General features: G+C 39.2%; 2 protein-coding genes and 1 long non-coding RNA gene across 4 annotated transcripts in view; 1 reads left to right on the top strand and 2 right to left on the bottom strand.

Moving 5' to 3' along the window:
- Positions 1 to 6,716, bottom strand: part of zgc:158482 — a 12,937-nt gene extending 6,221 nt beyond the window's left edge. For both annotated transcript variants that reach the window (XR_004331587.1, XM_032512987.1), the window contains exons 1-5: positions 6,182 to 6,716; positions 4,932 to 5,141; positions 4,686 to 4,844; positions 2,487 to 2,611; positions 1,022 to 1,216 (exon numbers count right to left, since the gene is read on the bottom strand). Coding sequence is in view for 1 of the 2 variants with exons in the window: in XM_032512987.1 (XP_032368878.1) it covers positions 1,022 to 1,216; positions 2,487 to 2,611; positions 4,686 to 4,844; positions 4,932 to 5,141; positions 6,182 to 6,665 (1,173 nt within the window). In the remaining variant the exon portion in view is untranslated. The remainder of the gene's footprint in view (positions 1 to 1,021; positions 1,217 to 2,486; positions 2,612 to 4,685; positions 4,845 to 4,931; positions 5,142 to 6,181) is intronic.
- A 3,902-nt stretch (positions 6,717 to 10,618) lies between these two features.
- On the bottom strand, positions 10,619 to 11,465 carry LOC116687627 (uncharacterized). Its single transcript, XR_004331597.1, has 2 exons — positions 11,378 to 11,465; positions 10,619 to 10,859 (listed from the first exon to the last, which is right to left on the bottom strand). It is a non-coding gene; the product is annotated as an uncharacterized LOC116687627 (long non-coding RNA).
- Positions 11,466 to 13,206: 1,741 nt separating this feature from the next.
- gatm (glycine amidinotransferase (L-arginine:glycine amidinotransferase)) lies at positions 13,207 to 18,353 on the top strand. Its single transcript, XM_032513030.1, has 9 exons — positions 13,207 to 13,441; positions 14,380 to 14,592; positions 14,736 to 14,931; positions 15,520 to 15,710; positions 15,795 to 15,932; positions 16,503 to 16,667; positions 16,807 to 16,870; positions 16,957 to 17,073; positions 17,179 to 18,353. The coding sequence occupies exons 1-9, from the start codon at positions 13,373 to 13,375 to the stop codon at positions 17,289 to 17,291; spliced, it is 1,266 nt and encodes a 421-aa protein (XP_032368921.1). The 5' UTR covers positions 13,207 to 13,372; the 3' UTR covers positions 17,292 to 18,353.
- The last annotated feature ends 6,608 nt before the right edge of the window (positions 18,354 to 24,961 follow it).

Genomic DNA, 24,961 nt, shown 5'->3' with positions numbered 1-24,961 from the left:
GGAGTTGTGGTACACCATTCCACTATAAACAAATAACATGATAACAACAAATATGGTCTTCATGGAAGAGTCATTACAAGAAAACCTCTTCTACGGCCTCACCACAAAAATTAGCGCTTGAAGTTTGCAAATGAACATATAGACAAGCCTGATGCATTGTGGGAACAAGTTCTGTGGACCGATGAGGTTCAAATAGAACTTTTTGGCCGAAATGAGCAAAGTTACGTTTGGAGAAGAAAAGGAAAAGAATTTAATAAAAAGAACCTCTGTCCAACTGTAAAAAGCATGGGGGGGGGGGACATTTCATGAGTAGAAGGAAAAATGGATTCAATAAAATGTCAGCAAATTTTGGACACTAACTTGATGCCATCTGTGAAAAAGCTGAAGTTAAAGAGAGGATGGCTTCTACAAATGGATAATGATCCTAAACACACCTCAGAATCCACGGTGGATTACATCAAGAGGCGTAAACTGAAGGTTTTGCCATGGCCTTCACAATCTCCTGACCTCAACATAATTGAAACTCTATGGATAAGCCTCAAAAGAGCAGTGCGTGACAGACAGCCCAGAAATCTCAAAGAACTGGAAGACTTTTGGAAGGAAGACTGGGCAGAGATACCTGAAACAAGAATCTAAAGACTCTTGGCTGGCTACAAGAAGCGTTTCAAAGCTGTGATACTTGCCAAAGGGGGCAGTACAAGGTATTAACTCTGCAGGGTGCCCAAACTTTTGCAGACGCCATTTTTTTGTTTTCTGTTATTTTGAAAGTGTAAATGACGGAAATAAAATCTAACTTTTTGTGACATATTGCATGAATGTCTATTCTGTCATTTGATGCCTTTTGGAGATTTTTCCATCTTTTCTTGGCTTCTTTATGCACATTAATACAAATTTTTACTTGGGGTGCTCAACTTTTCAAACCCCACTGTATATATATTTTACATACCCTTACAAATTGAGTGTAATTAATAGCAAAAACAATGTTAACATAAACATAAATGTTGTTTTATCTCATACTTACCTGATAAAAAAAATTAACTCGTCCAATAGCTCCAATTTTTCCTGCGTAGTTGACAAAGCCAACATTTCCCTCGGTGGAGGCGTAAAACTCTCGGATCTGAATGTCCCCAAAGCGATTGACAAACTCTCTCCAAATCTCTGCTCTGACACCGTTGCCAATGGCCAGCCTTACTTTATGGTCCTTGTCATTTTCTCTCTGCATTGTCACATAACAATTAAAACAAATAGATCAAGCAATTTTTGCAAGTACTACAAAAAGTACCTAATTATGATGCTCTCTGATCAAATATGGCTAATACAGGTCTATATAGAAGAATTTGACATTATAAATCAGTTTACCTGGGCATAAATACTTCTGTGTAACTTCAAAATAAGAAATGTAATAAATGTGACCCTAAAATCTACTAGTCCAGGGTAATTTGGTTGCCAAGTTACCAGATATGGTCTTCCTAACTTAAGGTCAACATCTATTCCTAGTGGTGACCAGATACAGACAGACCACCTCCTGTGACTCGAACAGGGTCACGCAGTAAATTTGAGACTGCACTTCATGTGATGCAATTAGATACTCTGAATGGCCATACATGTAGGCAGAATGTTTACAGTACTCCTAAATACAGCAGATGCATATTTTATAAGAGATCTGAAAAGTATGCAATGTTACTTTTAAAACATTGCTATTTATCACATCAACAGTTCATGTATCCCTATAGTTTTATGCTGTTCAAACCCCTACAGATAATGACGCAGAAGGCTGAAACCAGATAGTGGAGATTTAACGATTTCTATTTTGGTAAGCCAGCTGTGCTGCACTGGGGGAATGTACTGATTTGGAAAGTCCTCTCTGACTAGATCTGTCTCAATGGTAGCTTACTGCAGCCGGTTCACAGTACACAGTGTCTCCGCAGCTGTCTCGAAGGAGTTTTACACTATAGTAGTTAAGATGGCAGAGAGGAGGCATGATTCCCACAGTGCCAAGCCACATATCCTGTATGGCCTTGTTTGAGTTCTAATCAGGTAATTTAAAAAGAAAAATGGCAGGTTTTCACTTAATGGATACTGGTTATAAAATAGGGCTGAACTAATTTATCAATTTGTCAAACTATTGGAGCAGTATTTTTCATACATGAGACATCAGAGATGGCGGTTTTCTTATGACATCTTGACAGAGCTTTCACAACCACAGAAGAATAAAACTGCAATTATATACATTTTAGTTGTCCCTTAAATTGTACAATTACATTATGTCCCAAAAAAATCTTCCTCTGAAGGTATTATTGCTGCCCCTAATTTGGAGCATCAGCAACTTAAAATAGTTACAAAATGCTACTCAGACTTTAAAATCTGCAAAAAACAAAATATTCCTACTTCAAGAAAGCGAAGATATTGTGATATGTTTAATTTTGCAGTACTCAGCTCTGCATGGCTGCAACAACACTGTGAAAAGCTGGAAACAGTTAACCTACCTTCGGTGTACTACAGAGGTAACGAATCACCTCTCCTATGTACTGCACAACAGTCACATTGTATTTCCTGCAGTCATCCCAAAACTGAGAGGCAGAGAACTTCCTCTTCAAAATGATAGTCGACCCTTCAAAATAAGACAGAAAAAAAATAAATCGATTATAAGCTAAGCAGCAGGTACATGTAATGACGACGGATTCAAATTCTTTTCCATTTATTTTTTTCAACTTTCAAAATGATCAGTTATTTTTAATAATCACTTATAAAAAAGTACACATACGGGTGATGCCCAAAATTCCAGTTGCGAGATTTATTAATCGTTATGTAAACACCAGTATTATTTGTACCAATAGGGTTACTTCTACACTCCATTTATATTTTGAATTAAGTTCAAGTTGAATTTGCTGTACGTTATGTAAGACACACTCATGCCAACTGTGTTCCTTTTAACTGGATGTACTGCACAACAGGACGGTTATTGTTCTGGTGCAGTGTTGAAAATCTCCTAAAATGTGTGTTACTCGGCCTGAGTACCAAGACATTAAAATTGCAGCGTGAACTTTTACCTATTTAGAACAAAACCGTTAGAAAGTAGAGGTATTCTGGTCTTGGTTGACCCAGCTCTGTTCAGATTACTGGTTAACAGTGACAAAAGACTCTTTCATTTCGTTTCTCACAGGGACAGAAAAACCAGAGGGAGGAGGAGGAGCAGGGGCACCACTTTGTGTGTAGTGTGGAAACACATTTAATTCAATTCACAATTTTGTAGCACAATGGCCTCATAATCTTATGAAGGCCTTGTAAAAGGGTACCACTGTCATGAATCTGCATAATAATAACCGCAGAGATCTAAGATTCAAGTGATACCTCGATATTCTAAAACAAAACACCTAATTATATGACCATTGTGACATGTAATAGCTTTCACTTTTGTCTCCTTAATACAGTTGTTAAATGATGAATCATTGTATGTCAACTATCGTTGTTGTCCTGTTAAAACCATGTACTTCCAAAACGTCAACCTTTGAAGAGCTAAGAAAAACAGCTGTCAATGCAAATTTTGTTAGACACTTTCTGTTCATTTCTCTTGCCACCTGGCATTTGTTATACTTTAAAACGTTTTTGGTCAAGCACATTCCATGGACCCATAATTTTACATTTACGATAACCTGTTAATCCATCACGTTTAAGGTTAACATGGGTAAAGGTTACCGTATACGGTACAGATTCAGAGAAGTGGTGTAGTTTACGTAATACGCAGGTATACCCAGTATGCAGTATTTCCATAAACCCACTTAAAAATGTACAATGGCACGTAAAAACATACTTTCCATTATAATTTTGATCTAATTTGAATTGTCATTTGTGTTTTGTTTTCCTTTGAATTTTTTCTTTCACCATAAATTGCAGGAAATGAAGTCTTTGACGCTCAAACGTTTCCTGGGGGAGGAAACTGAGACCCTCCCACTATGATATGCCCCCCCCCAAAAAAAGTCCATCCGTACAGTATGCCCACTACAATACATTAGACTACACCACTGATTCAGAGTGATCAAACATAGTAGAAATTAAACATGATTACATGTGCATTAAAGATATTCAAACAAGTTTGTATGTGCAGTATGTGTGATGCATAATTTTCCTAACACACCTTTGTGACGATAACTTTAATGGTTTATTTAGTTTGAGAAGTAGAGACACATGGTTTTTCTTTGGACAGTGAATGTATGTCAATAATGGATTATGACAAACTAAAAGTGGATCCGCCATAAATTATCCATCACATCTCTGCTTAGATTTCCTGGGACAGCCACTGCTTGGACTCATATCCACTTTTTAGGACTGTGTTTTATGGCTTTTGTGTGGTTTAAGTGTCAAACAATTTTGTTTTACATGTTTTTACAGTTTTTACAGTTTTATGGTGCAACTATGTTTCACCTGTGACCTGTTTGATGGAAAGTGTGACCTGCAGCCTGCATTGAATAATAACTGGCTTGCAGCTGGAGCCCACAATTAACTTGGTGAACTTATGGATGTATAGTTAACTGTGGCAGAGACTTTAATGCAGATTTTACCTATTGATGCAGTCTGAATTTGAAAATAACAACCTAACAACTCCATGTTAGCTCAGTAAGTATTCACCAGTCTGCAAGGAATCTCACACAACCCTCACAAAGTCTTATTTGTTTTACAAGCCTCACCCGTCTCAATGGATCCGATAAAGCCAATCATGAATCCAGCTGTGTGATACAGAGGCAGGTTGAGGTAGATGACATCACTAGACGTTACACAGTTTGAAGATAAAACTGCCAGAGCTGTTAAGAGGCGGTTCTGATTGACCACAGCTGCCTTTGGGAGACCTGAAAAGCAACAAGACACAAACAAGACAAAACTGAAGCACTGATATTATGTTGTTGTGGTAACAGATTATCAAATGAAAGTGATACCTGTAGTTCCAGAAGTGTAAATATACACTGCAGGACTTTTGTATTCAATGTGTGATCTGAGAGATTGAGGGAGCGGGATGTCTGATGCCTTGTCCACTTTATCAGAGAAGCTCTCAATCCCAGGTGTGTCACAATGTTTGGTCATCAGCAGGATGGTGACGCCCTTCTCTATCAGTGAGGGCAGGACGTCCTCCACTGCTTCCTTTAGCTCTAGAAAGGGACATACCATAAAACAATCATTATCACTAGATACTAGATTATCATACAGATATTGGCTCACGATTGGCTGTGAAATATGAAACTTTACAGAAAATGCAAGTATGATAAAACAGTTACAAGTATGGACAGCAGTTACAGAGAAGTTGGAAGCCGGTCAGTGAATGTTTAGGGAGTAGTTCAAGAGACAATGACAATGTGCACTGCAGTATTTTGAAAGCACCCCTGACTCAGTTAAAAGCTGCTCCAATTACCCAAAAGGCAAATTTTAAGACCCTTAAAATCCCCGTCTTGAAATTCTGTACTTAATCCCTTTTCAGGAAGGCTTACCATTTATGTTTCAGTTGGATACAAAGTCATTCTAGATCAATATTTCATATTTAGGGTTAAAGCTACAGCTCAAAGCTACAGTGCATAGTTTATTTCTCCCCCATGAGGAATTCTAAATTGACCTAATGACAATAAAACTGTAGGCATGTCCACATGCAATACAAGCCTTCTGTGCGCGAACACAGCCATACTGAGAAATGCAGAGAGTGTTGTGTGGAAAATCCAATCTGAAGCCAACAGCTCTTTGAAGAGAAGGTCTTACTCCATTTCTCCATCTTACCACTACCTCCTACTCCTTACCCTTGGGCCTTAAAACCGAGTGGTAATGGTTAGGGGTGCAAACATACCCCTATGAAATGGGACACCACTTGGTTACATCACTATACAGTATTGATCACAAACTTCCAAGATGCTGTCTGCAAGTGTGTCCATGTCAGTTGCGTGGGTTTTGACAAAAGTGTCATATGCCTTTATATATTTTATAGTTACTTTATATACACTTTGGTGGTGCAGAGGCAGATGTTCTTATCTGCGTAGTACCCTACTTAGGTCTGTTTGCAATACATATGTGTGTACACACACACACACACACACACACACACACACACACACACACACACACACACACACACACACACACACACACACACACAGGGTGTGCTGTATATCTGTTTCAGTTAAAACACACGCACGCGGATGCATACCTGAGGCTGCAATCAACACCTTCGCCTTGCAGCAGTTAAAGCAGTGCAGCAGAGACTTGGCGCGGATGTTGTGGTTGAGAAGAGCCACAGGAGAGCCCAGTTTAGCCAACGCCAGCCAGGTAAACAGAAAGGCGGGTTCATTCCCCATAAAAAGTGCGACGGTGTCCCCAGGGTTATACCCGGGGTGAGCCTGAAGCGCGTTGGCTGTTTTGTTGCTTCTTTTATCTGTGTCAGTGTACGAGTAGTTGTCATTTTCAAACACAATGAACGGCTTGTCTGGATGCGCAGCGGTCTGCTCCAAGAAACGATCCAAAACGAAGAAGGAAGGTCTCCTTCTTCGCCTCGACACAAACTTCACTAAAATCCGCAGTAGATCCCCGAAATACAGAATATCCATCCAAAGATAAGGGAACAAAGTTTTGAGTGCGAACGGTATGATAAGGATACTTGCTAAAAATACTGAAATCAGATACATCTCCATCATACTTTCTCGTTTAAAAGTGCATGCCCTGCGAAAAAAAGAAAAGAAAAGGGGAAAAAAAGTGCAGCCCCTGCTGCAAAATGGGGATTGTGCAAATAAGGATTGTGTTCAGTGGGGCGGAGCATTTTCTCAAAAAGTAGGTCTAGTGCATGGAAAAGGTCAAATATGTGAATTATTTTAAATAGCCTATAGATGATGGGAATGTTGCTCAGAAGCAGTAAAGTGGGAAAGTGGTCTTCAAACTTTGGCTGACAGAACTTACCAAAATGTAGCCTTTTAAGAGAAAAATAAAGTTAAAGGATGAAATAGAAGAAAATACCAAGCACATGTCTCTCACACTTAACCTCAGTGTCAGGGAGGTTAGGTGAAACAAGCTGTTAGAACATTTAAATTACCCTCTGCAGCTGGTCTCTGGGGTCAGCAGCTGAGCCGCACATGCCATGCATTCAGATACCCGGACAAAAAACAAAGCACTTATATTTTTTTCTGATTAATATTAGTCATATGGTGAAATAGGATTGTATTACTCCTTCCTACAGTTTGATGGTTCCGTCCAGGTTGCCAACCCTAAGGGCCAGGCCCCCTATAAAAGGGTCAAAAGACAAATTGAGTTGAGAGACACAATAAAAGCAACACACATTTTTTTGTTTGTTGGCCTTTTCTCCAATCTTTGCTTCTTCTTTTTTTTAAGCAATATTGGATAATTTGACATACATATTTGGGTCTCAAACTATTATTTAAATGAAGAAGTTGAGGGGGGGGGGGTCACAAATAAAGTCAAAAATTAGGAAACAAAGGTCTCCTTTATTACAATGTGTTGTATTGTTTCTAGAGATTGAAATGTGCAAATATATGTTACTGTACTTAAGTAGATTTTTCACATATTTTTACTTTATTTATTTTTGTGGCGACTTTTTACTTTTACGCCTTTATTTTAACACGAATATGGGTACTTTCTACTCTTTACATTTTACAAAATTGCCTTGTTACTTTAGTTTTGTACAAAAGGTCATCTATCAGGTGTGATCGTGAATGCATGTCGGAGAATAGCTCCGACACACGCCTCACGCCGCTAGCGGGCGCACGCGCCACAGGGAGAGAAAGGTGAGAGAAAAGAAAATAGGCTTAGCTGTCCAAAGGATAAGATGTGTGTGCATCTTTGAGAACTGTAAGTCATATAACTCATGTTGTCAGTTTAAATAAGCTTGTCGTTGTGTTGGTCTATAGATCTTGCACATTTAAAGTAAGTTAGCTAGTGATTATGTTGTTTGTGTTCTTCACCTGTTAGCACCTGGCTGTTGATTCATAATGGTGATCGTTGAACGCCCTTGCTCACGTTTGTGTTGTCACTGTAAGAGCACTGGAGATTTTACGGGAGCACTATGCGAGAAAAGGCAAACCCTGTGTTGTGAGTTCGTATTGTGAACTTCCCTCGCTCCATAAGGCTAACAATAAAACGGTCACTGACTATATTATTCAAGCAGAGACTATATTCACATCATTGAGAAGAGCAGATGAACATATTAGTGATGGACTTCAAATAGCCATGGTAGTAAAGGGGCTGTGACAATAAAAAGACTTTTTCACCGACAGCTAACAGGACCTCTGTCCGAGCATTGATGCAGGTAGCTGTACAGGAGGACCTTACCCTGCACCAAATGGATGTGAAGACTGCTTACCTCCATGCTGCAATGGACTGTGAGGTATAAATGGAACAACCAGAAGGTTTTGAGATCAAGTCAAAGACAGGAGAACGTTTAGTGTGCAAACTCAGTAAGTCTTTGTAAGGTTTAAAGCAATCCGGCTGTAACTGGAACATGTGACTGCATGACCACCTTAAAAAGAATGATTTTGTACAAAATAATGCTGATCATTGTGTTTACAGCAGAGAATCAGAGAACGAGAAAGGGATTCTGTTTAGGTAAGTTTGCCCACCTGTGACTAAAAAGTGCTATTTCTTATTGACAGGACAAAATATTAAATATGTATGAATTCTTAGTTCACCTAATAGGGCACACCAAGATAAAACAGTTGATAAATGGTATTGTCATTAAGTGTATAATGTTTTTGTTCAAGCTGTTTCAAGTGCAGATGATTCAACTTTATATTATTTGTTTAGAGCGGTATGCAGTGCTGTAGGATTGTAATGTGTAATACGGACAGGTGTTTGTGTTTTATTAATGAAAGTGGGGCTGCTGTGTCAGACTGCATTAGTTTCAGAAGAACTCGTTCTTTTAACATCATATCACACTCGCCTGCTGTACATCCCATGGAATGAGAACCTAGTGTGCTTTAGTGCAAAGTGCAGGATGTAGGAGTGAAATGTCTCCAGTGAAAGGTCTGATGCTGTGGGGACAACTGGCAAACATCCATCTCCAGCATTTTTCTAGTAGTCACACTCTCCAGTTCAACTGCTACAGTGTATACTGCGTAAAAACACATTTTGTTCTTATGATGAGACTGTACGCAACATTTTTTTTACTCCTTGGTTTGAAATTGCCTGCTGACGTACTATTTATACTAAGTATGAAGCCAAAATGATAACGTAGTGCTTTTACACTGGCAAGCATGTGAATCATCTGAAGCATATCAAACATCCACTTTCAAAACAAAAGCATCTCACAAACTCATAGGAGGCTGCAGTCCAGTAGAGGTTAATAACTGCTGGCCTCCACAGCTTCAGATCTTATCATTCACTTTCATTTGCAACAGCATCCAAAGCTTGCCTTAGATCAGTTCCAGAACAGATACACAAAATGTTAAAAAGGAAAATGTAATTATAGGCAACCTTAACAAAACTACCTTCATCAAGATACTTAGTATGCCAGATGTAAAATAAATTGCTTCTTCCTTTTAGCACAACTTATCCCACACCCACTTGGCAACCAAAAAGGTGGAACACAAGACATTAAATATAAGAATTTCTGAATTCCGCTGTAAATATAGCCAGCACCAAGATTTATTGTGTGTACAGGTGTCCTTACCAGTTGATTTCTGTCTTTGAGGCTGACGCCTGCATATGCTGTCCTATGTCAGAAACCTAGCGCTTCAGACCCTCCAACCATCTGAGCTCTGTAAAACATAATAATAACATAACACAACAACAAAAATGATGGTACAGATTACGTTTTCTACCAGTAAACACAAATAGCCTCTTACTTGCTTTATTTTATTCATTTACAAGTGTTCCTTTCACAGTCCCAATGTTTCCTTCCTAAGGTCAGATATAGTTATAGTGTTGGAGTTGTATCAGCCTGCATCATACAGAAAGATTTTTATAATTATTTGCCCTCATACATCATGTTAACAGATGTGTGGCATGTACAATTCATTGTAGGTATGAGTAATGTTAATCTAACTGCTGAAACATGTAGGTCTGAGGTTAAATTAAATGAAAATAGATGATCTTACTAAAATGTGTGGTTGTTCTTCCTGTTAGCACAAAACTGCCACCAGGGAGCTGTCAGTGCGTGTCAGTATGAGATGTCAAGTGTAATTTTTATGCGAGCGCTGACTGTATCTGTTTACACTTTTCCAAGAGGTTATCTAACAAAAAAATAAAAGTGTAATAATACATAATAAAAGGGAGGGGGCGGAGCAGGTCTGTGAGGTAGGAAGGAGCTTGGTTATGGAGGGCTTTGTGGGTGAGGAGTCGGACTTTAAACTGGATGCGTTGGGAAACCGGGAGCCGGTGGAGGTTCTGAAGGACGGGAGTGATATGATCACATAAACGGGTTGGGTGAGGAGACGGGCAGCAGAGTTTTTGGATGTATTCCATTTTCATTCAGTGCAGTTCTATTCATTTTCTCTCTTTAACAACAAAGTTTCAGTTATCAGAGCCTAACATTCCATTCAAGACATTGAATGTGTTTCTTACAATTTTTACTCTCGCATGGTGGAGTTGCTGGATCGTCATTTTCATCGAGAGAAGACACAATCTCTTCATTTTCAAGTGCTTTGTTGATGTTAGATTCCTTCACCTGGTCTGCAGTAGGACGCTTGCTGTTGTCTTGAGGACAGTCTGTTAGATCCACCACTGCTGCAGCGGACGGCTTTGCTGCTTTCTCTATTCTTTGAAGTTGGTTCTTCTGTTGACTACATCTAACCGCCTTCTTCTTTTTCTCTTCTCCGAGGATGGAACATAATTGAAGATTAAAGGAACGTAGTCAGGTGATAGAGGGTTGTCTCTCTTTTTCCCTAAAACATAAGTAGAAACAACATCAGAATCAGAATCAGCTTTATTGGCCAGGTTCGCGTAAACAAACAAGGAATTTGACTCTGGTTAATCTTTGCTGTCAAAGTACAACACTTACTTCACATACAAAGAATAAATACAGAAAGGACAGTAAGACATACAGTATAAAAATAATGTTAAGTGTACAGTACAACAATACAATAGAATTTACAATTTTACAAAGAATGTACAAAAGAGAGTAAAGGAATAGTGACACATCAGTCAGTATAGTCTGAGCTTTTAGGATTTAAATATGAATATTAATTGGTTAGCTAACTTTAACCTTTGTAATCCACATTAAATCCATGCCATACTGCAAAGGTAGACCTTGCCTTTTCGTAATAACTAGTTAGCTAGCTAACGGTTGTGGCTAGAAAGCAAAGGAACATGGCTAACTGTATCACTAGCCTCAACCATGAGAAGCCGTTGTAGCCCATTTGCTAGCTAACATTACATAAATAAGATATTTCTGTCACGTTACCGGATATGAAGTTGTCACAGCATAACCAAAATCTAGTGTTTGTGGGCTCCCAACACTTGGTTTGGTTATGTCTGCTTCTAGCATATTTTATGGCAGCAAACCATCTTCTTCTTCTCTCTCGGGATCTTTAGGAATCCTATAAAATGCTTCCCCTTATCTTTATCACAATGGTTCTGGCATCCCTGAGCACAGCAGCTATCCACCATGCTAAATCATGGGGTTTATTGAAAAAGGCAGCAAATTACAATCGGAGCGACTAGCTAGTAACGTAGCTAACTCTGGCTCAGCTCCGATGGCGGTGCTTTAATATTGACTGGTGATGTCGACTGCCGGAACTCTTGCTAACAACAGAGCGAAACAACATAAAGTAATGATAAAATGACACGACACATAGCAACAACACGAAGCAAGAGAGTGAAGACGATACATAGCAACGACCGAGTGAAACAACACATAGTCATGACACCGCTAGCATTGACACAGCAAGACAACAGTCAAATGACAAGGACAGACGACAGGAGTAAGTTGAGTTGACACAGACAAAAGTTGAGCCACGTGAAGACGACGCATAGCATAAACATACAGACATAGACATAGACAGTAAGCACACACATATACATGGAAGACGACACATAGACAGACAGTAAGCAGACACATATACATGGAAGACGACACTTAGACGGACAGTTAGGATGTCAACTTAATTTTGGCACTAATGGAACCCCATAAAAAAGACTTCAACAACAACAGGTCACAGCTTCATGGGCGGTTAGGTGTCTGACAGTTTCTTGCGAGCAATAACTTCCTGAACCCTTGTCATCACTGCACCATGAACCGATTAGTGAAACTTTATTGATTAGATATTAGTGCAGTAGCCTACACTGTTAAACTTTGCTGTAATTTCTACAGTTGCTTACCACAAAATGCCCAGTAAAATACCATAATTTTCTTTTCCAGTTAATTACTGTAATAAACATTGCATTATGGGTATTAACATTTCATTTACAGTGATTTACTGTATATTTAGAATTTGCGGTACACAAGTTCTCTTTGTGAGCCTGAGTGATGCTACTGGGAGATGAAAGCATCCTCCTCGGTGCTTGTCCTTTGAACCTTGGACATCAGCCGGAGCTCTTTCTAGAGTGCAGGTAATATCATCAGTCACTGAGGTCGTTGGGTTGTGAAACTCCCTTGAGAGCACAGTCCAGCGAAGCATATGGTGACACAGCCTGCACAAGGCTATCTATTCCTCTGATAATTTCCGCTCTTTTAGCACCTTTTGCTGTGCTTTTCACAGTGTGTTTGGCAATGTCCCCGCACAAAGAGATAGTATTACATTCATATTATATCACACTCTCGAGTCAAAACAGTCAAACAAGCAACACTCTCATAGATAGGCTGCACATTAAATACAGTTGTAGCTTTAATAAATGTGCTTCTTCTTTTAATATGTTTACCAGTGGTCTTTTGTGATCATTAGAGTAATTAATAATAAGAGAAGATTTAAAAAAAAAATGACTCTTAGACTTGTCTCAGGCTAAATGTAGCCTTTGTGTTTGTAGCCTTTATCATGCAGTAGCAATCCAGATGCTCATTTGTAGTTTACATTGCAATGCCAACATGGCTTACATCGGTTTTAAGCCTACTGTTCCCTGGCAGAAATAACAGTTCCCAAGTCGCGGTTTTGAAGGAGGACCCAAATGTTTTGCACAATGAAAATAATTCTTGATACATTTTCGGAGGTTGTCCCTGGGAACTTTTAACCCAAGTAGCCCAGTTGATAAGAATTTGCTGGCGTCAGGGATAGTGTTTCAGAAACGCTTTTTCTCAAGTCACGTTGCCCCACGGCATGACAGCGACCAATAATCTAAGAGGCACGTAGACCCACAGCTATAAAGTTTGCTGTGAGCCGAGGAGTCTTCATTCATGAGCAAACCGAGAGGTGGATCCTGCGCTACAGTTTGATTTTACTGGCACTAACTATTCCATTGGACAATGCTGCGAGTCAGGTGTCTGAGAGGAGGTAGCAGGGGGGCCGAGGCTGCCCATCTGATCGGAGCCATGGTTGGTATTATGGTGGTTTTAATGTCTTTTTTACATTTCTCTTCCAACATTTTTAGAAAAAGATTAGGCTACAGGTTTTTTTTTGTGGGTAAAAAAGCACATATAAGTAAACGTGAATAAAGTAAAACTATATATATATATATATATATATATATACACAATATGCTCGACGTTTTCTTCCTCTGAGCTGCTTCTTTCACTTGAAATTAGTTAATTGATTTATTGATTCTTTTTTTTTTTTGCCTGATTAAGCATTTAGGTGAAAATACAATTTGAAAGAAAACACAAAAAACCACTGATTATATCAACGAGACCATATCTCCAATGATTGAGTTGTTTCTGACTGCTGAGAGAGCTTTTTTTGTCTTTGGTCCCTGAGTGACAGTGAACAGCTGTTAGGCACAGATGCGCTCCCACACTCAGAGACACTGGAGCTGCTCCTGAGCCAGCAGATGAATCTCTGTAACGCCTATCTGTGGAGATAGTGGCTTCTTAATAACACGTGTACTTTAGCACCAACCAAATCAGCCTTGTACAGTAGGCTACTACCATTGCTATCTAAGAAAGCTGTTGCTTTTAGCAGCCTGTTCTGTTTTACTGTGTTTGGTTGAGCTGCCAGACACGTCAATTATTTGACTCTATCACTTTCTAATTTCACTTCATATCTGGCACTAAAATTAAAAAAAAAACAACTATCAAAACTGAAGAAAAAAAAACATACAGCAATGGAAATTACACACAGCTAGTTTGTTTAATACAAAGATTGTATTAATATGTAGGCTTGGGGCTACACTGTATTTTTCTTTCAATTTGAAAAGGGCCAACATCTGAAGAATTGGCTAATATGTACAAAAACCTTCCTCAGTATCTCTAATTTCACTGTACTTAAGGCTGCGGAACATTCAAAAAACTTGTGATCCCTTTTCCTCCCTTCTCAGCTTGGCCGGGCAGTGACTGGATGGGTGCAAAGGGCTTTCCAGAGCACTTCCATTGCAGCAGCTGCGCAGCCACGCCATGTAGCTGAACATGTTACTGAGCCTGAGCAACAGGAATGTCCTGTCTGCAGCTACAATGAATGGGACCCCCTAGAGGAGGTGATCGTAGGTCGCGCTGAAAATGCCCATGTGCCTGCCTTCACTGTGGAAGTGAAAGTAAGCTATAATGTCATATTACATCATGCTAATGTGTGGGCTACTGCTGTGTAGGGTTCCTGGCAAACGGAGGAAAGTGAAATGATGTCTAAATTGAATTGTGAGATTGACTCAATTTTGACATATTGTGAACCTCTCAACAGGCTAACACATATGAGAAGTATTGGCCCTTCTACCAAAAGTATGGGGGCCAGTCTTTTCCTGCGGACCACTTGAAGAAAGCTGTTGCTGAGATTGAGGAAATGTGCAATATTCTGCGCCACGAGGGCGTCAATGTAAGGAGACCAGAACCCATTGACTGGTCCCTGGTATACAAAACACCTGACTTCACATCATCAGGTACAAAAATAGACAAAGCAGAGGTATCGCTCACCGATAAACCTTTTTCACATATTTTTTTCAGTACCCATTAATATTAAAATTGTTTAACGCTTGTGTTGTCTTCCCGTCAACGATAAAAAAAAACAAAAAAACGTTTTGGTCACTTTTTTTCAACATTATTATCACTTTTTTTCACACATTTTTGTTGCTGTTTCAATGTTGTGGGTGCTTTTTTTTGTTATGTTTTTGGTGTTTTTTCCAAAGTTTTTTGATATGTTTAATGTTGATAATTTCAGCGCTTATTTCGACGGCCCATTTTTTGTGACAAAAAAAAGAAAAGAACTGAAAATGGGTCAATTTGAGTTAAGGACAACATGAGGGTTAAAATGTATTCATAAAGAATTAGGCTAGTTCACAGCTCAAAGCCCCTGAAGACACTTACACACCAATTTCTTTAGTGTAATGCTACTTTAATTCAAGTAAATGAGCTTCTTCCACGGCTGGTCCCACATTATCTTACAGTAGCTGTGTACGGTAACAGCTTTATTGCATCACATTGTGTTTTATAAAATAGTTTAAGGTAATCTTGTATTGTTAAATCTGTAGGCATGTATGCTGCCATGCCCAGAGACATCCTTCTGGTGGTCGGGAATGAGATTATTGAGGCTCCTATGGCCTGGAGGGCTCGCTTCTTTGAATACCGAGCCTACAGGCCTTTGATCAAGGAGTACTTCAGAAACGGTGCCAAATGGACCACTGCTCCTAAACCCACTATGGCTGATGAACTGTATGATCAGGTGAGGCCTTATGTTGTGATATTAGGACAGCACATGTGATGATTAACTGCTAAGTGTTAATCATGTTTGCGTGGTGTCTTTCAGGACTACCCCATCCGCACAGTGGAGGACAGACACAAGCTGGCAGCCGAGGGGAAGTTTGTGACCACAGAGCATGAGCCCTGCTTCGATGCTGCTGACTTCATTCGAGCTGGGAGGGACCTTTTTGTCCAGAGGAGTCAGGTATGAAGGGTGTAAAATTTGTGAACATGTCTGCTATCTGATATGGAGGGTGACCTTTCTTAAAGCACCCCAAGTACAAATTCTGAAGGCTATGGTTTACATGTCTGTTGCTTAAAATTTCAGTGACGTGCAGAGTGGTGTTGCATTGCCAGACCTGTCTTCACAGTCCTGTGCCAGTGCTTTATTCCAGCAATGTACATCTGTTAACCTAGATTAGGGGAGAGCGACATGCAACATGAAGAATGAAAGATTAGATATAGCAAAGTTTTGCTACTGCTAAACTATAGATGACTTAAGGACGTCTCTGTGTGCTTGTGAACACTAACCAATTATTTAAATCAAACAAAACACACCACACAGATGCATTTTACAGGGTCATAGTACAGGGTCAGACACAGTATGGCACCCATGGAGCAGTATTAGGGTTCAGGGCCTTGCTTACAGGCAATGTGGAAGAGATAGTGGCCACCCAAAGGCACGTAGATGTTTTAGAATTTGCATATGAATATACAGCATTGGCAATACCCTGAAACCTCCTCTACTGTTTTTTTGTTTCTTTGTTTTTTGCAGGTTACAAATTACATGGGAATTGAGTGGATGCGCCGCCATCTGGCTCCAGACTACAAGGTCCACATCATCTCATTCAAGGACCCTAACCCCATGCACATTGATGCCACTTTTAACATCATTGGACCAGGACTGGTTCTGTCAAACCCTGATCGTCCATGTCGCCAGGTACTGTAGGACAGGAAAGGCTACTTTTCATTTCCCACTGTGCCCTGTGTTCCCCTTTCTGTGGACTGATACACTAACTTGATAAACACCACTGAGTACTCCATGTTCACTGCTGCCCTTTTTTGGTCCTTTACCTCAGATCGATATGTTCCATAAGGCTGGTTGGACGATTGTGAAACCTCCGACACCTCTGATTCCTGATGGTGGGTACTAAAACTAAATCTTCTCTTACTTAAGCAAAACATTTAGAATTTACTGAAAAAGACCCTCCCTGTCCCTTTCTATGTAGACCACCCGTTGTGGATGTCTTCCAAATGGCTGTCCATGAATGTCCTGATGTTGGGTGAGAAGCGTGTTATGGTTGACGCCAATGAAGTCACCATTCAGAAAATGTTTGAGAACCTTGGTAAGTTTGTACTTTGAAGTTAATCCACAGATGTTTTGATCTTCCAATTCATAAAAGATCAGGAAAATGCTATGTATTTGATGCATAGATGTGTTTTTGTTGCAGGTATCAAGACCATAAAGGTGAATATTCGCCATGCCAACTCTTTGGGTGGTGGCTTCCACTGCTGGACAACTGATGTCCGCCGCCGTGGTACCCTGGAGTCCTACTTCCACTAGCCTTGCCAGAAATAGGCAGTTTTTATTGAGCTTTAAAGATTAAAGCCTCAGACCGGAATCTTAGTTCCACTTTGAATATAGAATCTTTAATGACAGTCAATCATGTAGTATGTACACACTAATCACAAATTTACTTTTGGCCAATTTAATAAAGCTTGTTTGGGTGTCACTTGCTGCAACACAAAGTCAAAGCAGTGAACAGTAAATTGCTCAAACATGTATGAATCACACTAATACTACAGCAATCATATCATAATAGCACCAAAGTCAATTTCTGAAATGTATTGGTCTTTATGGTCTGTATGCATGAATTGTTTTGACTTGGCATTGCTGGCCATCATCACAGTGCCTTTGCAAACAGCTTTGTTCCGATATTTACAGTATATGCTCAAAAGCAACAAGTGAACATAACTTTACTTCAGTATTCTCAATATTAACTGCATTTCTGGCCTTGCTATTACATACTCATACATCTAAAAGTCATAACTTTGAGGACAAGGTACAATTTGGTATGTGAAAGTCAGACAAGAAAGAGAGAAGCTACCTCCTCGTGGAAACGTCAGACACCATAATTCAAGCTTTTTCCAAAGTATTTTTTTATTTAAAGGAATGTATAAAAGTTGTTAAGTATGTCATTAAATTTGTTATCGCTAGTATATTATTTTGTAAAGATTTTAATTGATTGAACAGACACAGTTCTATTTATATTTTTCATACTCTTTATTGGATTTCCCAACAATTACTGTTTGAATATATTTACTTAAAAAGTATGCGGTCCATATCAGATAATGTATACCTTTTGCCTTTTCTCCTATTGCAAAACTGGGCCAGTTATATGCTAGTCATTCTCACTGAACTGATTGGCTGCTTTTGTGTGTAAAGCAAAAATGTTGTATGTTTTATGATTCCTTTGCTGAATATACAGTTGGATATAGGATGTTTAACTCTCAAGCCTGCCTTGATATTTATTTTGAAACAACGAATTCAAGGGAAGCTATTGCTCAACAGAGGAATGCATGCAGTGTTTTGTATTATGCAACATTATTAAATGTAATTAAAATACTTGTCAGTTTCTTTTTATTGTTTTTGTTAAATGAACATATATGTGACTGTTGTTGGTGTGAAATACTATTGCATATCCTAACCGTTAAAGATGGGATATAGGCGGGGCTTTTGGAATCATTGGCCAATAAATCCGTAATAATCCTTCACCAAATTTGTAATCAAGTGGTCTGAGAGAAAACTAGACTTCTGCACCTCATCTTGGCTCTGTTTTCAGGCTTTACTAGCCCATGACGGGGGACTTTGGTCAATCACAGGTCAAATGTAGAGAGAGAGTGTTCCTATTGGCTGGTCTACAAATAAATATGCCCATGCTCGTCTGGTTGGAGACACTTTGGACTCAGAGAGGAGAGCTGCAGCAGGATGGCTGTATTTACAAATTCTGATGTTTTTTTTGTTTTTTTTGTCTGTTCCAGAAATCTACCAATACCCCAGCTTTAAATGGTGAGAGAAGTAGGCTTAAGGAGTTCTATCTATAACAATGCATCATATTTTAGAAGCTGAGCATACATTTTGGAGGAAACTTAAATGAAATGAAAACTAACTTGTAACTGTAGTTGTCAAATGGAGTGGTGTAGAAAATATATTTCAATCAGGAGACACTTCTTTGCACATATGCAAAGATTAATTGTACATGTGCATAATAAGAATTGTACAGAGTCTTTGGGGATTAGACTCCATCGTTAATAATATTTTAAGAGGCAGACCATATTTCCCCCGATGGAGCCTAGACACTGGCGATGGTGAAGAGGGAACTCGGAGATCTAACGTAGGACCTGACAGCCGGAAAGGAACTCGGGTTGCCGTGGTTGCCAATGCCCGGAGGTGCAAGGGGAGGAGGAGGGTTGCACATTTGCCTGAAAAGACAGCTGATAGCAAGGAGAGAAGACATTTAAAGCAGGATGTCATGCTGTGATTGGATCATGAATTTCTTGGCCAATTCTGATTGGTGTACTGAAAAGTGAACGCCTCTTAACAGCTGAATCGTTTTAGGGAGAGACGGTGGTGATTGAAGTTTATTTAGAAGTCCTGAAGGAATTTGAGCTTCATTTCTCTCTGAAATGTAGTGGAGTAGAAGGATGAAGTAGCACAAAAGGAAAGAATTTAATAACAACTACATCAAAATGGTACTAAAGTACAGCAGTGGAGTAAATATACTTATAATACACTCATTGCTCATTGCTCATTGTAGGCCACACAGACGTGTGAATGTGGTTTCTATTCACCTGGTTGATAAATGTCACTAAGCGTGGTCACCATGCTGTAATCCCCCTCCATGTCTTCAACCTGGCCGATGTGTCAGTGGGAGAAATTTTGCATTATATGTTATTATGTAAACCATTAGAATTGCAAGTAGAAATTGTGACTTTACTGTTAAGATTGTAAATGATTAACAGCTTTATTTACTTTTGTTTAAGTTGAGACGGCAGTTAGAGAGCTTAGGGACCGTCTACAAACTACAACACAGAAAAGAGATAAAACAAAAATTTGTAGGCTATCAAGTTAATGATTAAATAAGGTAGTGTCTCCAAACTTACCTCAATTATAACTCTTCTCCTGCTAGTTGTACTACAGCACTTACTTTTATTGTTAAAATATGTTTCTATCTCTTTTCAGTCTTTCTTTCAACAGACCCACAAGTTGAATTTGATCGGAATTCTCCTTTAACTTTTGTCTTATATTCATTCTCTGGCACATACCGGAGCTTGTTACATAGTGTAGTTCACTTCATGAGAAGTCTTAGGAGTTCAATGTTTGAAGTCTGCCAAAATATTTATTGGAGAAAAAAATAAAAATACATGTCAGAGCTAATTATACTGCATAAGTGATACAAATACAGTCACCTGTTGTCTGATACCAGTTAAATGCAATCTGCTGCAATCTAGTGGTGCAAACAACACACGGCACTTTGATGATTATTGAACAATTAAAAATTAGTTATTAAATGACCCAAACAAATGATACTGCTGTGTCATAAACGCGGTCATAACAGTGAATTCAGCTGCATCTAATGGAAAACTTAAATATGAATATTGTATGTGACAATTCAGCATACAAAAACTGGGTTTGCTCAGTGTGCAAGTCATTTAACAGATTTGCACTGAGAAGGCAAACGACAACAAAATCCTAAAGATCATCCTAAAGATAGACAGATTCCAAAAATCTCCTTCCTAGAAAATCTTCCAACTCAAATACTTTCTTTAGTCTCTCTCTCAAACTTTAAAATGCTTCCATCTTTATGGTTAGCTGTTATTTGATGTGTTTTCTCAGCACTGACGTTACACATTGTTTTGTTTTTTTGTCTCACATAAATCTGGCTGCAGCACTCGATGCCCCTCACGCTATGAGAGCATCACTTAAAGCGTAACATCTACTCAAGTGTGACCAAATGTGGACACTTGAGAGAAATAAACAGCTCTGATTTGCAGTGGTGGAAAGTAATGAAGTACATAACTCCAATAGGCTATTATACTTAAGTACAATGTTAAGGTACTTGTACTTCATTTTCCATTTTATGCTACTTTTACATCTAAGCCTACTCCACTACACTTCAGAGGTAAATATTGTACTTTTCACTTCACTATTTATTTGATAACTTTAGTAACTAGTTACTTTGCAGATTCAGATTAATAACACAAACCATAATCAATAAATAAGAACTCTTTTTTTTGGTGTGTGTGTGTGTGTGTGTGGGGGGGGGGGGGGTCTCCACAGTCTAGCAGTACTATACAGCCTACTTTATACATTACTGCTAGCTTGTTAATTTTTGTTAGACTTAGCTCAATGCACCTTTTACCAGCTGCAACATAGGTAACGTAAACAGTAATCAATCAATAATCAATACAAATATATTATTCTGATACTTATAGCCTACTCCTCTACACTTTGGAGAGGAATATTGTACTTTTTACTGCACTACATTTATTTTGAAATTCTGATAGTCACATTAAGAATCCCCTTTTGGATTGAAGGTGACTGTGTGTCAGTGGCAGCTTCAGTAGAAGCCAAGTCGCTTCTCTTCACAGCTGCAGACACACCGCATTTTCCCCCTATAGTTCTACGTGGTCTTCTGCAGATGGATTACTTGTTTGTACAGCTGCCTAATTGCGCAATTCTGCTGCTGCCTCAAAAACTCCAAACGGAAGTTTGACTGGGATCTGGCAATGATTAGGCCTCAATGTCTGCAGGGAAACAGCAGTCATCTTCTCATATTCTCTTGACTATGGGTGACTTACTGTAATCGTCTTAATTAAGTCTAGAACAGTCCGCCAGAGGATCCACACGTTCAAATCTTTAGTAGCTGAAGCTTCAGAGTATACTGTACATACAGAACATCAATAAAAGGAGTCTCTGAGCAATATGCAGAAAGTTAGTTTTGTTAGCCCATCTTAGGGCCAAACAATGGTATGGGTAATAATAGATATTAGAAATAGAAGAGAAATTGGAATGTAACAGCATCTAAAGTACAAAAGTAGACTGCTAGATCAGAAACTTCAAAAAAAAACTAGGATCCTTTATGCATTATATATAAAATGAAGCATACAACCAAAGCAAAAGCAAAACAACCAAAATAAAATGTGTTCATATTATTTACACTATTTTTAAATCAAAGCAGCAGAGGACAATATTTGCTCACTTTAACCTGTATTGATCAAGCTCCAAAAACAGTGGATAATAATAAATATAGCATTTTGTAATACCCTTTCTGTCTGGTATGGACATCTTTCAAACCCTGTGCTCTCAGTTTTTAAAGCTAAGGCTTTTTGTTATGAATTTGTAGACCAAGGCTGCCCAGTTTGGAACCCGTGGGCCAAGTTTGGCTCATGCTCCCTTTGTTTTGACCCCAATGGCATTTGACATGCTCTTGCTTATTCTCTTCTTCTTTTGAAACTGCTGTAAAATCCTAACTGCAATTACTAAGAAACTTCGTTTTGTGCAGCTAAAGTACATAATCAGAGTTTTACAGCAATGTACAGTGGTGTGAAAAAGTGTTTGCCCCCTTCCTCATTTCCTGGGCTTTGCCGTGTTTGTCACACTTAAGGTGTTCGGACACAAAAAATTAAACAATAGTCAAGGACAACACAAGTAAACACAAAGCAATTTGTAAATGAAGGTGTTTATTAAAGGTGAAAAAAAATCCAAACACATGGCCTGTGTGAAAAAGTGATTGCCCCCCTTGTTAAAACATACTATAACTGTGGTTGTCCACAGCTGAGTTCAATTTCTCTAGCCACACCAGTCTGATTATTGCCACACCTGTTCACAATCAAGGCATCACTTAAATAGGAGCTGCTTGACACAGTAAGGTCACCAGAAGATCCTTAAAAGCTACACATCATGCCGAGACCCAAAGAAATTAGGAACAATTGAGAAAGAAAGTATTGAGATCTATCAGTCAGGAAAGGGTTAAAAGCCTTTCCAAAGCTTTGGGAATCCAGAAACCACAGTGAGAGCCATTATCACAAATGGCGAAGACATGGAACAGTGGTGAACCTTTCATGAGTGGCTGGCCGCCCAAAATTACCCCAAGAGCGCAGCAACGACTCACAAGAGGTCACAAAGAACCCCACAACAACGTCCAAAGAACTGCAGGCCTCACTTGCCTCAGTTAAGGTCAGCGTTCATGCCTCCACCATCAGGAAGAGACTGGGCAAAAATGGCCTGCATGGCAGAGTTCCAAGGAGAAAACCACTGCTGAGCAAAAAGAACATCAAAGCTCGTCTCAATTTCTCCACAACACATTGATGATCCCCAAGACTTTGGGACAACTTCTGTGGACCGATGAGACAAAAGTGGAACTCTTTGGAAGTGTGTGTCCAAGTGTATCTGGGTAGAAGGAACACTGCATTTCATAAAAAGAACATTATACCAACAGTAAAATATGGTGGTGGTAGTGTGATGGTCTGGGGCTGTTTTGCTGCTTCAGGACCTGGAAGACTTGCCGTGATAAAGGACTATGAATCTGCTGTCTACCAAGAGATCCTGAAGGAGAATGTCCGACCATCTGTTTTGTGTACTCAAGCTGAAACAAACTTGGGTTCTGCAGCAGGACAATGATCCTAAACACACCAGCAAGTCCACCACCGAATGGCTGAAGAAAACAAATGAAGACTTTGGAGTGGCAGCCAAAGTCTGACCTGATCTATTGAGATGTTGTGGTATGACCTTAAAAAGGCCGTTCAGCTCGAAAACCCTCTAATGTAACTGAATTAGGACAATTCTGCAAAGAGTGGGCCAAAATTCCCCAGGACGCTGTAAAAGCCTCATTGCACGTTATCGCCAAACGTGGTGTTGCAGTTGTTGTGCTAAGGGTGGCCCAACATATTAGGTTTAGGGGGCAACATTTTTCACACAGGGCCATGATGGTTGGTTTTTTTTCACTTAATAATAACACCTTCATTTACAAATTGCATTTTGTGTTTACTTGTGTTGTCCTTGACTATTGTTTTAAATGGTTTGATGTTCTGAAACACTTAAGTGTGACAAACATGCAAAGGAACAGGAAATGAGGAAGGGGGCAAACACTTTTTCACACCACTGTAAAACACAGTGCAGGTAAACTTCCCTAAATTACGCACGTGAGTTTTATCTACAAAAAAATTACAAAGATTATGGTATTTCTTCTCTCTCCCGCTCCCTCTTACGTGCTGTGAGCCGTGCTAACTTCACTGGTTTTGAGTCAGCCAGTCAAGTTGGAGTGATGGAGGCAGTGGCCCACTGATAAAAGAACATTTAGGAAGTCAGCTGGAGCACTAACGTTTAAAGACTTTTGAAAAACAAGGACAGGACTCATGGCATGTTTCCCACTATTGCAAGTGATGAATAACTGTAAACAGTGTGTAATATGGGAGATAAATGCAGATTGCAGTGTTATTTAAAATAAAATTATTTCAGATTTGTAATGTTAATTTTCTACAAAATACCTATACATTTTCTCATAAAATCAACATTGACTTTTTGACCCATGGCCGGTCATTCAGACACAATTTTGGCTTTTCTTATAAAAGAATTTGGGCACCTCCGATCTAAGCTTTAAACAAACATTTACAAATTGTCTGTTGTAAGCTGAATGATAGTCTTGAACTGCATCATGCCAAAAAGTGTGTCAAACAAAGATCCTGCAAGCACACCATGTGCAGACCATACATAAGACAGCAGCATGGCTGCAGCGTAGTAGGAAAAAACGGTTTGGGGTTTCTGTGTTGTGTCTGGAAGTAGTGTGTGACACAACTGCTGAACTGTTAAAAAATATCTCAATTGTTCAATACACACTAGTTACATGAAATGAAGTTGCTGCCATTTGTTACATTGCCCAGTTTACACCAATGTCTGCAGTAATATGCAGGCTGTTCTGTAGCAACTTCAAAAGTAAGACATTTGAATGAACAGTATGTTCTTTTTCAAGCACTAAAAAGCAACATTTGCATTACATTTGACACAATTTAAAAATGTAAAGCCTTAAAAAAAACGTCTAGCCACTTTCTTTTTCAACATTATTCTATAACATTTTGTATTAGTTGACAGAAGAGGGCCACAGAAAACCCACTGTTTGCAGAATATGGAAATTCATTTGTTTGGCGCCCCTAGTGGAAGTGTGGGGGGGGGGG

This window comes from Etheostoma spectabile, chromosome 1 (genome assembly GCF_008692095.1).
Source record: "Etheostoma spectabile isolate EspeVRDwgs_2016 chromosome 1, UIUC_Espe_1.0, whole genome shotgun sequence".
In the NCBI taxonomy this organism is placed as follows: Eukaryota; Metazoa; Chordata; class Actinopteri; order Perciformes; family Percidae; genus Etheostoma; species Etheostoma spectabile.
This window is presented reverse-complemented; position numbering and strand designations above follow the sequence as displayed.

Excerpts from the sequence above, each read along its gene's own strand:
- gatm (XM_032513030.1), top strand. The coding sequence starts at position 13,373 with ATGCTGCGAGTCAGGTGTCTGAGAGGAGGTAGCAGGGGGGCCGAGGCT. Across the intron at positions 13,442-14,379 it reads CCCATCTGATCGGAGCCATG|CTTGGCCGGGCAGTGACTGG; the intron begins GTTGGTATTATG and ends CTCCCTTCTCAG. Across the intron at positions 17,074-17,178 it reads GAAAATGTTTGAGAACCTTG|GTATCAAGACCATAAAGGTG; the intron begins GTAAGTTTGTAC and ends TTTTTGTTGCAG.